This window comes from Canis aureus, chromosome 3 (genome assembly GCF_053574225.1).
Source record: "Canis aureus isolate CA01 chromosome 3, VMU_Caureus_v.1.0, whole genome shotgun sequence".
Classification (NCBI taxonomy): Eukaryota; Metazoa; Chordata; class Mammalia; order Carnivora; family Canidae; genus Canis; species Canis aureus.
In genome coordinates this window covers 72,538,419-72,554,572 of record NC_135613.1, presented here as the reverse complement: position 1 = coordinate 72,554,572, position 16,154 = coordinate 72,538,419, and the positions used below count along the sequence as shown (strand labels likewise).

The 16,154-nt window shown below is 40.3% G+C and overlaps 1 protein-coding gene across 9 annotated transcripts in view; it reads left to right on the top strand.

Annotated features, from left to right (window-relative positions):
- The window catches only part of SIK3 (SIK family kinase 3), a 245,268-nt gene that overhangs the window by 181,168 nt on the left and 47,946 nt on the right, over window positions 1-16,154 (top strand). For all 9 annotated transcript variants that reach the window (XM_077893645.1, XM_077893651.1, XM_077893649.1 and 6 more), the window contains exons 5-6: window positions 12,960-13,084; window positions 13,626-13,749. In XM_077893645.1, the coding sequence (XP_077749771.1) occupies window positions 12,960-13,084; window positions 13,626-13,749 (249 nt within the window). The remainder of the gene's footprint in view (window positions 1-12,959; window positions 13,085-13,625; window positions 13,750-16,154) is intronic.

Below are 16,154 nucleotides of genomic sequence, written 5' to 3'. Positions count from 1 at the left end.
CATTCTTTTGCAGGTAGCTGTTCAGTTTCCCTAGCATCATTTATTGAAGAGATGGTCTTTTCCTCATTGTATATTCTTGCTTTCTTTATCATAGGTTAATTGACCATAGAAGTATGGGCTTATTTCTGGACTATCTTCTCTGTTCTATTCATCTTTATAGGGGTTTTTGATTCCAGGACCATACTGTTTTGATTACTGTAGCTTTGTAATATAGTTTGATATCTGGGATTGTGATACCTCCAGCTTTGTTCTTCTTTCTCAAGATTGCTTTGACTGTTCAGGGTCTTTTGTGGTTCCATACAAATTTTAGGATTTTTTTGTTCTAGTTCTATGAAAAATCCTATTGATATTTTGACAGGGATTATACTGAATCTGTAGATTGCTTGGGTAGTATGGGCATTTTAACAGTATTAATTCTTTCAGCCAATTAGCATGATATATCTTTCCATTTATTTTTGTCTTCTTCTATTTCTTTCATTATTGTCTTACAGTTTTCAGAGTACAGAAGTTCCATCTCAGTTAAATTTGTTCCTAAGTATTTTATTCTGTTTGATGCAACTGTATATGGGACTGTTTTCTTAATTTCTCTTTCTGCTATTATTAGTGTAGAGAAACACAATGGATTTCTCTATGTTGATTTTGTATCCTGCAGCTTTCCTGAATTCATTTATTAATTCGAATAGTTTAGTGGAGTCTTAAGGGTTTTCTATTTAGAGTATCATGTTATCCAAATAGCACCAGTTTCACTTATTCCTTACCAATTTGAATGCCTCTTATTACTTTTTCTTGTCTGGTTGCTGCGGTTAGGATTTTCAGTACTTTGATGAATAAAAGTGGTGAGAGTGGGCATCCTTGTGACATTCCTGATCTTAGAAGAAAAGCATTCAGCTTATCACTATTGAATATGATGTTAGCTGTGGATTAGTTATAGATCCCCTTTATTATGTTAAGATATACTCCTTCTATACTGGGTTTGTTGAGAGTTTTATAATGAATGGATGTTGACTTTCATCCAGTTCTTTTTCTGTACCTATTAAGATGATCGTAGGATTTTTTAACCTACATTTTGTTAATGTCGTATATAGTGTTGGTTGATTTGTATATATTAAACTATCCTTGCATCCCTGGGATGAATCCCACTAGATTATGGTGAACGATCCTTTTAATGTATTTTTCAATACATTTTGCTAATATTTTGTTGAGAATTTTTGCATCTATGTTCATCAGGTACATTGGCCTGTAGTTTTCTTATTTTGTAGTGTCACTTTCTGGTTTTGGTATCAAGGTGATGCTGATAGAATGAATTCAGAAGCATTGCTTCCTCTGCTATTTTATGAAACCTTTGAGAAGAATAGGTATTAACTTATCTTTAAATGTTTTGTAGAATTCATCTGTGAAGCCATCTGGTCCTGGACTTTTTGTTTATTGAGAGTTTTTGATTACTGATTCAATTTAGTTACTAGTAGTTGATCTGCTCATATGTTTTCATTTCTTCCTGGCTCATTCGTGGAAGATTGTATGTTTCTACTAATTTATTCATTTATTATAGGTTGTCTAATTTGTTTGCATGTAATTTTTTGTAGTAGTCTCTTTTAAGCTTATATTTCTGTGGTGTTGGTGGTTACTTCTCTTTCATTTCTGAAATTATTTGAGTCTTCTTTTTCTTGATTTGTCTGTCTAAAGTTTCATCAATTTTATCTTTTCAAAGAAGCAGCTCTTATTTTCATTGATCTTTTCTATATATATATTTTTTGTCTCTATTTCATTTATTTCTGCTGTGATCTTTGTTATTTCCTTCCTTCTACTAAATTGGGTTTTGTGTGTTCTTATTCTTTTAGGTATAAAGTTAGACTGTTTACTTGAGATTTTTCTTGATTCTTGAGTTAGGCCTGTATCTCTCTAAAATTTCCTCTCATAAGTCCTTTTGCTGTGTCCTAAAGATTTTGATCCCATGTGTTTCCATTTTCATTTGTCTCCGGGCATTGTTTTATTTCCCCTTTGATTTCCTTGTTGACCCATTGGCTGTTCAGGAGCATGTTTTTTGCCTCCATGTATTTTTGTTTCTTCCGGTTCTTCTCTTGTTATTGATTTCTGCTTTTATACTCTTGTGATTGGAAAAGATGTTTGATATGATTTCAGTCTTCTTAAATTTATTGAGACTTGTTTTGTGGCCTAACATGGGATCTGTCCTGGTCAATGTTTTATGTACACTTGAAAAAAATGGAGCACAGAAATTCTTCATAGGGCTTCAGTCTTTTCTTCAATGTCATAAGTGCACTTTGAAACCACAGAGTGTATATACTTAACTTTTTGAATATACGTTGACTTTATTCTCTTCTTTGCCTTAAGTTTCTGAAGTTTTTTATTCTTGTATTTTACTTATATTGAAGTTGCTCCCTCTTTTGTGTTTTCCTGTACGTTGGACCAGTGTCTGGTCTGGTAGTGTTCTTCTCCCTGAGCCATGTGAGCCAAACTTGAGCTTATGATAGTGTATTTTATTTGTGTCCCTGAATTAGATTGATCCCAGGTTGACATGTGCTGGGGGAATACTCGAGTGTTCCTTAGGATGATGTTAGTTCTAGAAAGCTAAAAAAAGATAATTACTGAATACAAAGTGACTGTAGTTTTTTTGTTTGTTTGTTTGTTTTTATGATAGTCATAGAGAGAGAGAGAGAGAGGCAGAGACACAGGCAGAGGGAGAAGCAGGCTCCATGCACCGGGAGCCCGATGTGGGATTCGATCCCGGGTCTCCAGGATCGCGCCCTGGGCCAAAGGCAGGCGCCAAACCGCTGCACCACCCAGGGATCCCCCAAAGTGACTGTAGTTTTAAAGAAATTGTTAGGCTCTGTCTATTCTTTGGCTTGTGACTTAAAGTATTTGATAATCAAAAGGTTATGATCAGAAAATAAAATATGTTTTAAAGTTAGGGGAGAGTTAAGATTAATTAACTGAAATATTCAGCAAAATTATGTCAACTCTCAGTTATACAGTTTTGTCTATTTGTTTTATTATCTGGGTTTTTTTTCCCCCTTCCCTCCTCTTCCTTCTGGCCATCCAAGTTTTTTTTTTGGTTTGCTAGTTTTATTAAGCCCGTTTACCTTAGGTTGAGCATATTAAAGGAAAAGAAGGGAGATCTAAATCTCCTCAGTGTTGGTTTTTTTTTTTTTTTTCGTTAGTAGCTCTTGTTAAATTAGGGAAGACAGTAACATAGAAAAAAATGATTTTTTAAATTATTTATAAGTGATGTGTCTTCGTCCATTCTGGCTGCCGTAACAAAATACCACAGCCTGGGTAGCATATGAATAACAGAAATTTATCGCTCACAGTTCTGAAGTGATTATGTAGATCATTAAAATATTTACTCCTTTTAAGTTATATTTGACTACAGCTGTAAACTTTATCATTATATGTAAAGTCTTCATAGTTTACTCTTCTTCAACAACAATTTCAGTGAGTTCTCTGTTTTAGCAAGTAGCTCCGTTCCTGGCCTCTTGACAGTTCACAAAGAGCTGCTGTGAATTCTCAAGCATGTATGTCCTTTTTTATCCTTTTCTCTCTTTTCCTCTTTTTGTCCCTCCCTCTCTGTTCTTGATTAATCAGTGAATCATTTGTAAAACACTGAGTGCCATGTCTCCTCCCAGCACTGTTCTAGGAGGCAAGAAATCAGCGGTGAGAGAAACAGCTTCATCTCTGCTCTTCTGAGCCCTGATGATAGTGGAGCTTAGATCCCAGTGAAATTGCCCTGGATGGCAGGAAATAGAAGTAAGGGAGAAAAAGGATCCTATTATTTTCTCATTTTTTTCTCTATTATTTTCTTTTTTATTATGAAATGCTGCATAAATAGTCAGAATTGTGCATTAGCCATATACATATACTTAAATGAAAGTGTACTATAAAGCAAATACCGGTGCAATTACCATTTGGATCAAGAATTAGATCATTTCATCAGCCCAGACTGTGCCTCCCAATCCCAACCTCATCCTTGCTCTAAAATGCAATCACTGTCTTGATTTTTGTGTTTTCCACTTGTATAATGCTTCCCTCAGGACTGTTGCTCCTCGGGGTGCCATATTTATTGGATATAATGTGCAGTGGGGCAACCTTCATATAATTTGTTCTTGAACTATGTATGAATGGAATCATACCAAATATATTATTTTGCGTCTTACTTCACACACTGTGTTTACAAGATTTATCCATGTTTTTATAGCTGTGATTTAGTCACTTTTTTTTCTTTATTGTATTTTATGAGATGAATATACCACAAGTCATTTTTTCCATCATATCCATGATGTATATTTGGAGTTTAGAGCTCTTACCAATAGTTGCATTGAATGTTCTTAAACATTTATCCTTGTTTTACTCCTAAACATTTAAGAGTATAAATGGAGGAGTAAAGTTGCTGGGTTGTACATCGTATCTGTCTCCAGCTTTTACTTGTAATGCAAAACCAGTGTTGCATGTGCCTGAGCGTTTCCATTCCTGCACCCCCTCACCGGTGCAGGCTGCTACTCCACTTTACAAGTTTTGCAGTCTGGTGAGTGTGTGAGTGTGGTTTTAGTGTTTTTATTTTTCTCTCTAATAACAAGGTTGAACTCTTTCCCACATCTTTTGACCTTTTTTGTGATGTGTGCATAAATAAGTCTTCTACCCGTTTTTCTGGTGGGTTGTCTTACTGATTTATAGATGTTTTTGTTTCACTAGTAAGGATGTGAGTCTTTTGTTGTAGTGTTACTAATGTTTTCTTTCATTTTGTGGCTTCTCATTTTACTCTTTTTTTTATTTTTTTTTCATTTTACTCTTTTTTGTTAAGATTTTATTTATTTATTTGAGAGAGAGTGTGAGTGCACAAGTGGGGAAAGGGGCAGAGGGAGAGGGAGAAGGAGAGAAAATCCCAGGCAGACTCTGCGCTGAACATGGAGCCTGATTCAGGACTCGATCTTAGGACCCTGAGATCACAACCTGAACCAAAACCAGGAGTCAGACGCTTAACAAACTGAGCCACCAAGGCGCCCTTCTCATTTTACTCTTTTTAAAACGTCTTTCAGTGAATAGATATTTTAGTATAATTTTTATGTAACCAAATTTACCACTTTTTCCTTTATGATGAGTACTTTTTGTTTCTTAAGAAATCCTTCCAGGGCAGCCTGGGTGGCTCAGCGGTTTAGTGCCGCCTCCAGCCTAGGGCGTGATCCTGGAGACCTGGGATTGACTCCCACATCGGGCCCCCTGCATGGAACCTGCTTCTCCCTCTGCCTGTGCCTCTGCCTTTCTTTCTCTCTCTCTCTCTCTCTCTCTGTCTCTGTCTCTCGTGAATAAATAAATAAAATCTTAAAAAAAAAAAAATCCTTCTATCGCCTGAGGCTATAAAGATATTCACCTTTATTATTTTATAACACTGTAGTAGTTTTACCTTTTGCACTGAGTCTGTGATCCACCTGGAATTGATTTGAGTATATAATGTGAGGAAGGTGTCCTATTTAATTTTTTTTCATATGGAAAACCAGCTGTTCCTGTGCCATGTATTGAAAAATCCAGCCTTTTCTCAGTGATATGTAACTTCTTTCCAGTGTACTGTTTTTAAAGAAACATGCAGTATGCCTCAAGCATTTTATGACTTTGGGAATTACATAAGCAGAGTTAAAGGGTTGAGAGTGAAGAATAAAATGAAAAACAATGTAATAACTAAGGAATTTGGAAATGTAAAAATAGTTATGGGTGTACATTTATCTCAATATAAACATACACAAGATGCTGAAAATATAGTGTGGGTGTGGGCTTTGAGGGCATCCAGGCTGGCATTAGGGGCTTGGTTTCATTAATGGGAATTTTTTTTTAACTTCAAATTTGGGGGGATCCCTGGGTGGCGCAGCGGTTTGGCGCCTGCCTTTGGCCCAGGGCGCGATCCTGGAGACCCGGGATCGAATCCCACATCGGGCTCCCGGTGGATGGAGCCTGCTTCTCCCTCTGCCTGTGTCTCTGCCTCTCTCTCTCTCTTTCTCTCTCTCTGACTATCATAAATAAATAACAAATTTTTTTTAAAAAACTTCAAATTTAAGCATGTTACTTAACAAACCTCACTTTCTCGGACATAAAACAAAAATAATGCTCATCTTAATGAAGTAATAAATACGTGGCAGTCACACAGCACTTGACAGAGGGTCCTTTACAAAACTTCTCCTTCCTTTGTCCTATATAATTGAGAGTGCCGCATAAATGGGAAAAGTGCTCTGAGAGAAACCAGGCCAGTCCAGTTCTAGGTTTTCCCAGATACCAGACTCTTTCCAGGGTTATGCCACTCAGCTGCATGGCCAGGTGGCTCCTTTCTAGGTACCCTGACTGAACTGATAATTGAGAACTGTTGTTTATTACTTGTCCTCAGACATGGTCAGAAATACCTTATTGTGCTCCCAGTATGATGTCTAGGTAATTGAGAATGAATCTGGATTATGTCTGTAGCCCAGTCCTACAATGTAGCATTTCATTAAGACAAACTGACAAATAGAAATTCTGAGGGGGAATGATCCCATTTCTAATCTTGAGTAATTATGTCACCCTACTTTTCCCCAAGACGCAGTCACAATTACTTGGGTAACATTATATTTCACTATAGACCACCTTTCCTTCTTTGACGTGCTTTTCTCCTGTTTCAGCTTCTTTGTTGTAATGATCTTTCTGTTTGCTTTTGGCTGCATCTTCTTTCTCTTCCTGCACCTAGAGAGCAGGAAGTACTTTGGGGTGCATTCTAAGCCTTAATTCCCAGCCATCCTTTTTTCTACACTTATTCTTTTAAAAAAAAATGCTTATCCATTCAATACTATGACTCAGTTCCTCAGAACATGTCAACTTGAATTTCTTCTCACCTCCTTTAACTCAAGATATAACAAAAATATTTTTTTTCTTCCCAAACCAACTACTACTCTCTAGGCTTTCATGTAGCCAGACGTGCATGGTCATGCTCTCTACTTTCCCCTCCTTTTTATCTCATGTGTTCAGCTTGTCTTAGTACTGTCCAGTCTTTTTTCAAAGTATTTTTTGAAAATACTTGTTCTTTATCACAGGCCTTCCTCTTCACCTCACATCTTATCTAGTCTTGATTTCAGGTTAATTTTACTGTATCACCTGTTCTCTCTAAAAGTTCCATTGACTCCTCATTGCCAGTAAGAGTGGTCTTCAAACTTCTGCAGAAAGAATTATGTTTTGTTTGTTTACATTCAGATGTCTAAATTATTTCCAGGAGATCCAGTAAGGCTGAAGCGAGGTTTGTGGATCCCTCTACATTTTCTAAAACTGTATTGGTGATTCTGATTTGCAGAGAGGATGAAAATCAGTGGTTAGGAAAGGACAAGGGAATGGGACAGGTGGTGCTTTTGATTCGATGTAAGTAATTATCAGGATTATATTTTTGTATTTGGGTGGTAGATTCACTGGTGTTCATTGCATTAATAAAAATAACTATTTATAAAAGAAAACACAGGGATGAATCTTCACAACTATGGGTTAGGCATGGTTTCTTAGATATGACACCATGAGCATAAGTGACCTTAGAAAAAGCTAGGTAAAATGGAGTTCATCCAAATTAAAAACTTTTGTGCCATCAAAGGACACAATAAAGAGAGTGGGGGGGGGGAATTCCATAGAATGGGAGAAAATACTTGCAAATCATATCAATGAACTTGCATCCAGGGAATATAAAGAACTCTTACAGCTCAATAGTGAAAAAACAACCCAGCCTAACAATGGGCAGAGGACTTGGGTAGACATTTGTCCAAAGAAGATATACCAGTGATCAATAAGTACATGAAACAATGCTCAACATTATTAGCCAATAGGGAAATACAAACCAAAATCATAGTGAGATACCACATACCCCTGTAGGATGACTGTAATTAAAAAGAAAAATGGCAGTAACAAGTATTGGCAAGGATGTGGAGAAGTTGGAATAGTGGTACATTGGTAGGAATGCAAAGTGTGGCAGCCACTTTGGATGAAAGTTTGGTCAATTCCTCAAAAATTTAAACATGGAGTTACCATACCATATGACCTAGCGATTCCATTCCTAGATATATAGATAGAGAGATAGGGATAGATACACCCTAAGAAGTGAAAACATACACTCACAAAAAACATACAAGAATGCTCATAGTAGCATTATTCATAATACTAAAAAGTAGAACTAACTTGAATGTCTGTCAGCTGGTGAGTGGATAAATAAAATGTGGTATAACCGTATCATGGAATATTATTTAGTGGTAAAGAGAAGAACAAAGTACTGGATTGATATATGCTAGCTACAACATGGATGAGCTTTGAAAACATTATGCTAAGGAAAAGAAGCCAGACACAAAGTCTACATATTGTAGGAAATATCCAGAATAAGCAAGTTCACAGAGACAGAAAGTTAATTACTGATGGCCTGGGGCTGAGCTCAGCAGTGGGAGAGTTGGGGGGGGCGGGGATTGGGGGCTGACTGCTGATGGGCATAGGGTTTCTTTTTAGGGTGATGAAAATGTTCTAAACTTGATTGAGGTAATGGTTGTACAACTATGAATATATTAAAAGCCACTGAACAGTACACTTTTAAGTGGGTGAATTTTATGGAATGTGACATTTATCTCAGTAAGGATAGTGAACAAAAATCTGAGTAGAAACAGGCCACATGTGGAGCAAGGATGAGACTGTGTCCCCACCTGCCCCATGCTGCCTCCAAAACAACCCAGCAGTAGGGAGTTACTTCCCAAAACTACCAACAGAACCCAAAGTAGACTGGTTTGAGTTTTAACTGCTTTCATTTTTTTTTTCCCTCCAGTCTTTTTAAAATGTGTAGCAAAATGCCCCTCCTAGGTAAGCAGCTAAGAGGATAAAGAGGAGGTATTCTTCCCATTTCCGTTAGCCAGTCCCTGGAGTGTAGATTAAAAGGAACTAGATTCTCAAAATGAGTTCCAGATTTAGTATGTGAATGACTTGAGGTTTCTCCCACATCAGTAACTTAAATCTTCAGAAAGTAAGTTATGTTATAGGTGGATGGACAATGAGCCAGCCAGAGTTGTAACTTACAAGCCGCACAGCAGTATTGAAGACGGATGTGAAATACTTGTGAGGAGGTTCCAGTAGGGAAGATAGGACAGCCGTCTGCTGTCGGTGAAGCTGTGAATTTATAGTGATGTGTGCATTGGACAAGGAGGGTGGGTCACACTCTGTTAGGTTTGATACATTAAAGAATGAATTGAGATACCCCAGGATCATTCATTGGAGGAAGCTGGCTTTAACGGGAAAAAATAAAGTCACAGCAGGCAAGGAGAGGCAGATTTTGCTTAAATGTGCAGTTACGGGTGGCAACAACATGTGAAGTGGTTACAGGAGACCCCTTGACTGGTTTACAAGACTAGAGAATTTTTTGGTTGTAATAGGAAATAAGAGCAAGCAGGGCGGGGGCAGGGGGGGAGGTTGTTGTTGAATATTACTAAAATCTTGCTGTTGGTCATCAGTCCAGCTGTTGAAGCCACCGCTCTGGTTGTAACACACTGTTGAAGCAGGTGCATCCCCAGATGCGGATCCCTGTAGTTGTCAGGCCTGATCATATCATTCATTGTTGCGTGCTCATTTCTCATACCAGCACCTCTAAGCTTATAGCCACCACTAACGATGGTTCCCTTTGAGATTGTTTCCTTTGTAAAGACTTCCTGTTTGGCAGATAGAATAAACACACTCATGCCATTAAGTTTGTGCCTTCCCCTCCGCAGCAGAGTAAATGGGTAAAAAGGTTACTGATTGTAGATCATCCATGGTTCAAAATGAGAAATGTCCTGTATATTTTAAGCTGCTTTTTAGGAAAATTTAAAACCTTATGCTTTTAATTAATTGGTTGCCCTATTGTGTTCTCCATTCAAAATACAAAATACTCCACGTTTCTCTCTTCTGGATTTGCTTACCGGTCACACCAACGTCGAGGTGCATCCGTTATCACAGACAGTATCTGCACGTCTCTTCCACGTGGTGCAGAGGAAGGCCAGCCATGGAAAAGGATCTGTGAAGTCTACAAGCCAATTATAATAAAACAAAATAATTACGGATCCTCTTTCTAGAAAATTCCCAAAGACATCTGCTTTGCTGAATCTCATTTGTTAGGATTTTTAACAACCTATCCTCACTCTTGCAAGCAAAATCTTAACAGGGTTCAGTGCACACAGACTTTAGTAAATTAAAGTTACTGGCTTTTAAAAATTGGTGGAGCTTTAAATGCAGTTGCATTCATAGTGAATATTTACTAAGTACCTATTGTGTTTAAACTCTGTTATACTGGGTAATCTGAGAGAGTCAGAGATGAATAAGGCATTCTTAAGGAACTAGAAAGAGTGTGTATTTCAGGGGCTAGAAGAATAGGATATGTATATGTGGAAATAACCAAAATAAGGGAGAAATACAAGGTAATGGGGGGTACAGAGAGAGGCTATCAGGAGATCAGGGAAGACTTGACAGAAGAGGCATTTATTTCCTGTTGATGAAAGGATATTCAATTTCTTATAGAAGTAGCTGTAAATGTTTCTAATAATGGCCCTGACCTCTAAGCCCCTTGTGATCATGACGTTAATTTTAGAACTGTAGGCAGGAGGGCTAAGAGGTAGAGGCTCTAGTGGCTGGCCGGCTGCCGTTATAAGGATGAGAGGGCTCCAGGAGCCAGAAAGTCACAGGGTCAGCCAAGGGATTTTCTTGCCATTTCAGTCAGTGACCCTTTCTTGAGTCCTGGCTCTATATGAGAGCACTGTGTGAAAACAGTGAGTACTGCTGTACTCCTCCCGTTTACTTACTAGTGGGGCTAAGCACACAACACAACTAAGTGTAAGATACGACAGAGTATTTGGGGTATAGAGGTATAATGAAAGGGCTACGGAAGCACAGAGGAGGAAGCCATTGACATAGCCTTTTGTGGTGGAAATCAGTTAAGGCTTCATACAGGAAGTAATATTTGACTGGACCTTGGAAATGAGCGATCTTTCAAATGTGGGAAAGAAAGGAAAAGGCATGGCACAGAGAGGAAGCAGCCAAAGGCAGGCATGTGAGCAGAGGATGGAGCAGGCTAGCAATGCTGAAGGGCGGGAGAAGTTGGACAGATGGGTGGGCTGGGCCCAGAGGAGGACATGGCTCAGAGGGTTACACTGTTCTCTGAGCAGGTGGGAGCCACCTGTATTTTTGAGTGAGGAGTTAACGCAACATGATTTGCGTGACTGTCCCCGCTGTGAATGGGTGGCCTAGAGAGAAATGAATTGGAGGTAGTGAGCTATGCATGAGCCTTGGTCGCAGAGAACATGAGTATGAGCTGAGGTGTAAGGAGTGGAAATAAAAGGAAGGAAATGGATTTGGGACACACTGAACAGGGTAGAGGCAGAAAAAGTTTTATTACCAGTTTTGGAATGGGAAATAAGAGGGAGCAGGGAAACGCCAGTGCTCCCAGATGGTGAGTTTGAGCTCTTTCTTCCCAGGTAAATATTAGAAGTTCATATCAGGAGTGGAGCCAGGACCAGAGATAGCAATTTGGAGAATTATTACCAAACAAATGATAATGGAAGCTATGGGAACAGAAGAGTCAGCCTTAGGACAAGGAGAGAGAGAGGCAAAATCGGCACAGAACTTGCAAGAAAATACGTAATGTAGAAGAAAGAAGGGAGCAAAGCAAATAGCAGATAGAGACAGAGTTGTCTTTTTTTTTAATTTGTTTTTACTGAAGTTTGATTTGCCAACATAAAGTGTAACACCCAGTGCTCATCCCCTCAAGTGCCCTCCTCAGTGCCGGTCACCCAGTTACCCACCCCCCACCTCCCCTTTTGTAGCCCTTTGTTCTCATGGTAGGAGTCTCTCGTGGTTTGTCTCCCTCTCTAATTTTTCCCACTCAGTTCCCCTCCTTTCCCTTATATTATAATCAAGGGGCGTAAAACTAGGAAGGGGAGAGTAGGGAGTCACTCTGCATTTTCAGGCACCATGACTGCCGGGAATGTGGTAGGCCTGGGGCAGGAGGGAGCTGGCCTCCTGACGAGTTGTGAGTTGTTAGTGTAAATACTTACATACATGAAAGTATTCAGAAGTCTACAACTCTCTGTCCCTTCGGCCTGCCATCCTTGCTCATTTTCTGAGCATTCCTCTCCACACCTTACCTCTCCTGTTGCCCATCGGTTCTCTCTTAAAACAGCAAGAAGGGAAGAAAAGTAGGGGGGTAGTTGAAGCACAAAGGGACTTGGAGTTAAATGTAGATGCTCTTGTTTCAGTGTGTAATTAAGTCGCCTATCCTTTCCTTCGAAAAAGCCACCTTCATGATAATAACACGACTTTATCTAAATTTTCAAGTCGCTGTGCCTCCCATGGTCATAAATGGGTTTGTCATAGGAAACAAAAATGATAGGAAAATTCTGGGTCCAGATGAGTGGGCTTACATGTAGTTACTGACTCTGACACGATTTTAACATCACTACCCAAAGTCACTTCTGTTCTGAAAGGAACAGGCTCACTTGGCTCACCCGGCAGAGGTTCCCAAAGGGAGTGGTATTGGTTCTGCTGACATAACCCCATTACTCGTACTTTTTTTTTAAAAATTTTTATTTATTTATGATAGTCACAGAGAGAGAGAAAGAGAGAGAGAGAGGCAGAGGGAGAAGCAGGCTCCATGCTCCGGGAGCCTGACGTGTGATTCGATCCCGGGTCTCCAGGATCGCGCCCTGGGCCAAAGGCAGGCACCAAACCGCCGTGCCACCCAGGGATCCCCCATTACTCGTACTTTTAGTTAACCAGGGATCTTCTGTGTTCCAGGTCACCTTTGTCTCCCTCTCACTATTATGTTCAGTTCAAGTGGCTGCTTGTAGAGTTTCCAAATGTTCTTTTTTCACATTTGATACTCAAATGTAACGATCCAGAGCCTTTATTTGGTGACTAGAAGCTAGTAACATGAGTTGTGTGTGTTGTCTTTCTAGATTTTGGCTTCAGTAACCTGTTCACTCCCGGGCAGCCACTGAAGACCTGGTGTGGTAGCCCTCCCTACGCTGCACCTGAACTTTTTGAAGGAAAGGAATATGATGGGCCCAAGGTGGACATCTGGGTATGTACTGTCTTCTCTTAGCCCCCACTGGGTGTTTATCCTGCGCTGGTAACAGCTGCCTTCACCCTGGGTGACACCAAATGCTGCATGCACTTTGAGACCTTGACTTCCTGTTCTTTGAATTCCCGATTCCATGTGCAAAGCCTTTCCTCCAGCTCTTTTCTTTTGGACTGAGCCACAGATTTCAGACTTCCCCCTTTTGCATCTGCAAAACAAGCCCAAGAGCAAGCTTGGATGGGTGCCCTGGCCAAGAACAGAGATTCTTTCTGTTGTTGCCACTTGCCTTCTCCCTAAAGGATGAGTACTGAGAGAAATTCTAGATACGTGGCCCAAAATTAATGTTGAGAAGCAAAGAAGAATGTCAGCTATCCTAAAGCTGATTGGCCTTGACAATGCCCCATATTATTTCTGACCAAGAAAGAAGAAAAAGCATGTTCCATTATCTTGTGCGTGACTCACTATTGTCTTCATACACACACTGTAATGGCCTCTCGTTTCCTCCGATGCGATTAATCGTATGTGCTCTCTGTTTGGGACACAGAGCCTTGGAGTCGTCCTCTACGTGCTTGTGTGTGGTGCCCTGCCGTTTGATGGGAGCACACTGCAGAACCTGCGGGCCCGGGTGTTGAGTGGGAAGTTCCGCATCCCATTTTTTATGTCCACAGGTAAGGGAGTGACCAGCACCTCGCAGTGACTGGGTTTATAGGAGTTAGACATGCTGACTTACTGTGGGGATCGAGTCATGGAGCACAAACAGCCCACGTAACAACCTTTCTTACCCCAGTTTGCTGTATTGGTGCCTCCAGAAGCAAGGATCTCTAGGAACATAGTGTACAGGCTGTTGCGTCAGGGGGCCCAGTCTGAGGTGGCCTGAGTTTGGCGCCGAGCTCTGCATGTAGCTACTTGTGTTGTGTGGCCAGTTGCCAAGTCTGTCTGAGCTTTAGTTACCTTATCTGTGAATGGCCTGTAGTTTTGTGAGGCTATTACTCTGAAGACTCCATTAAATATTCCATGGAGAGAGTCAACAGCCCATCATAGAGTTGCAAGGCAATAAATATTCCTGTTCCACCCTGTCTTTGGCCCCCTTTCCCACCCTTTCTCACAATAATATCTCCACGTACTGGGGCCCTGCGGAGATGAGCGGTAAATGCCCAGGATGGAGGCAGGCTTTGCACCTCACTCTTGCTGCTACATTTCCTACTTCCATGACATTTATCCCCCAGACTCAAAGAAAAAAGTATTTTTTAAATGAGTGAGTGGTGGGGTAGTAAGTGGCTCTTGGAAAGAGGTAACACTCTAGACAGACACCAAATACACAGAACCTCTAGTGTTTCATCACCTTTTCTATGCACGTGAGAAAGGAGCAGCTTAGAGACCGTGCAGTGAGCACCCTCATTCATTTTGCTTAACCACATTTTCAATTTAAGGAATGGCACACAGAGTGTATGGCCCATGTTGGCAACACAGCATAAGCACATTGCATTTTAGAGTGAATAGAAGACCCTTTTTCTATATTTGCTTCAAGTCTCCTTAGAATTAATGGCTTAATAGAGTGTCTGATAATGATGAGTGAAAATGAAAAGTAAAAAAAAAATTAAAAAAATTAAAAAAATAAGAAAATGAAAAGTAAAATAGAGAAGATGGTCAGGGCTGGTGGGTGGGAGAGTATTTGCAAAGGTACAGCCAGGGAACCCCTTTACTGCAAAAGCGACATGTGAGCACAGACATAGAGAAGGTGAGAGAAGGAGCCACACAGCCTAAGGATGAGCTCTCCAGCTTGGGAGGAGCGGCCAGTGCAAAGATCCCTGGGAGGGAGTGTGCTGGAGTGTTTAAGGAGCAGGCCAGGGGCCTCTGGGCATGAAAGAGGTGATGGGTCAAGAGAGATAAGGTCAGAGAGGTGAGAGAGAGCTTGCTTTTAGGGCCCATTCAATGCAAAGACCTGAGTTTTTACCATGAGCCAAATGCCAAGAATCAGAGGGCATTGACAGAAGAATGATATCATAATCTGACTTTTGTTTTTTTCCTAACTTTTATTATCAAAATTTTCAAACACACACAAAAAGTCAAAAACATTTGACTTTGAATTTTGGTGGTTGTGTTTTATTTTGTTTTTTTAAATCACTTTGGCGGGGGATCCCTGGGTGGCTCAGCGGTTTGGCACCTGCCTTTGGCCCAGGGCACGATCCCGGAGTCCCGGGATCGAATCCCACGTCAGGCTACCGGCATGGAGCCTGCTTCTCTCTCCTCCTGTGTCTCTGCCCACCCCCCTCCCCACCATGTCTATCATAAATAAATAAATAAATCGCTTTGGCTGCTCTGCTGGTTAAAAGGGCTAGGGGCTAGAGGAAAAGAGACTTTTGCAATAATCCAAATGAGAGATACTCGTGGCTTGTTCCCAGACGTGGTGCGGAGGTAGAGACGGTAAGAAGTGGTCAGATTCAAGAGATACTCCATACTTTGTGGCAGGCACCGTTCAAAGCATTTTATAAACATTGACTCATTTTGTTATTATGACAACCCTATGAGATTTGTAAGTCTATCACCTCCATGTTACAAGTGATAAAACTGAAGCCAGGACATGTTTAGCAATTTTCCCAAGATAAAACAGCTACGAAGTGGCTAAACTAGAATTTGAACCTAGGCAGTCTGGTTCCAACAGCACTTATGCTGGATTTGATGTGAGAGAAAGGGTCACTAAAGGTAAACTCCAGGAGTTTTGGCTTGACCAACTGCAAGGATGAATTTATTGCTAACTGAGATGGGAACAGCTAGAGAAGAATGCTTACATTTTGGAGAGATGTTTTAGATAATTTAGTTTGAGATGTGCATTGTAGCTCTCAGCTGAGATCTGGTGTAGGCAGTCGAATCTAGGGCTGTAGCTTAGTTGAGAGTTTTGGGCCAAGGATGTATATTTACAAATCATCAGAGTATAGATAATATTTACAGCTTTGAGATGAGATCACTTTGTAGGCAGTGATTATAAAGAAGAGGACCAGGAGTTAATCTCCAGGCCACACTAATGGTCAGAGATCAGGAAGATGAAGAATGATCGGCACGGGAATTGCTAGCA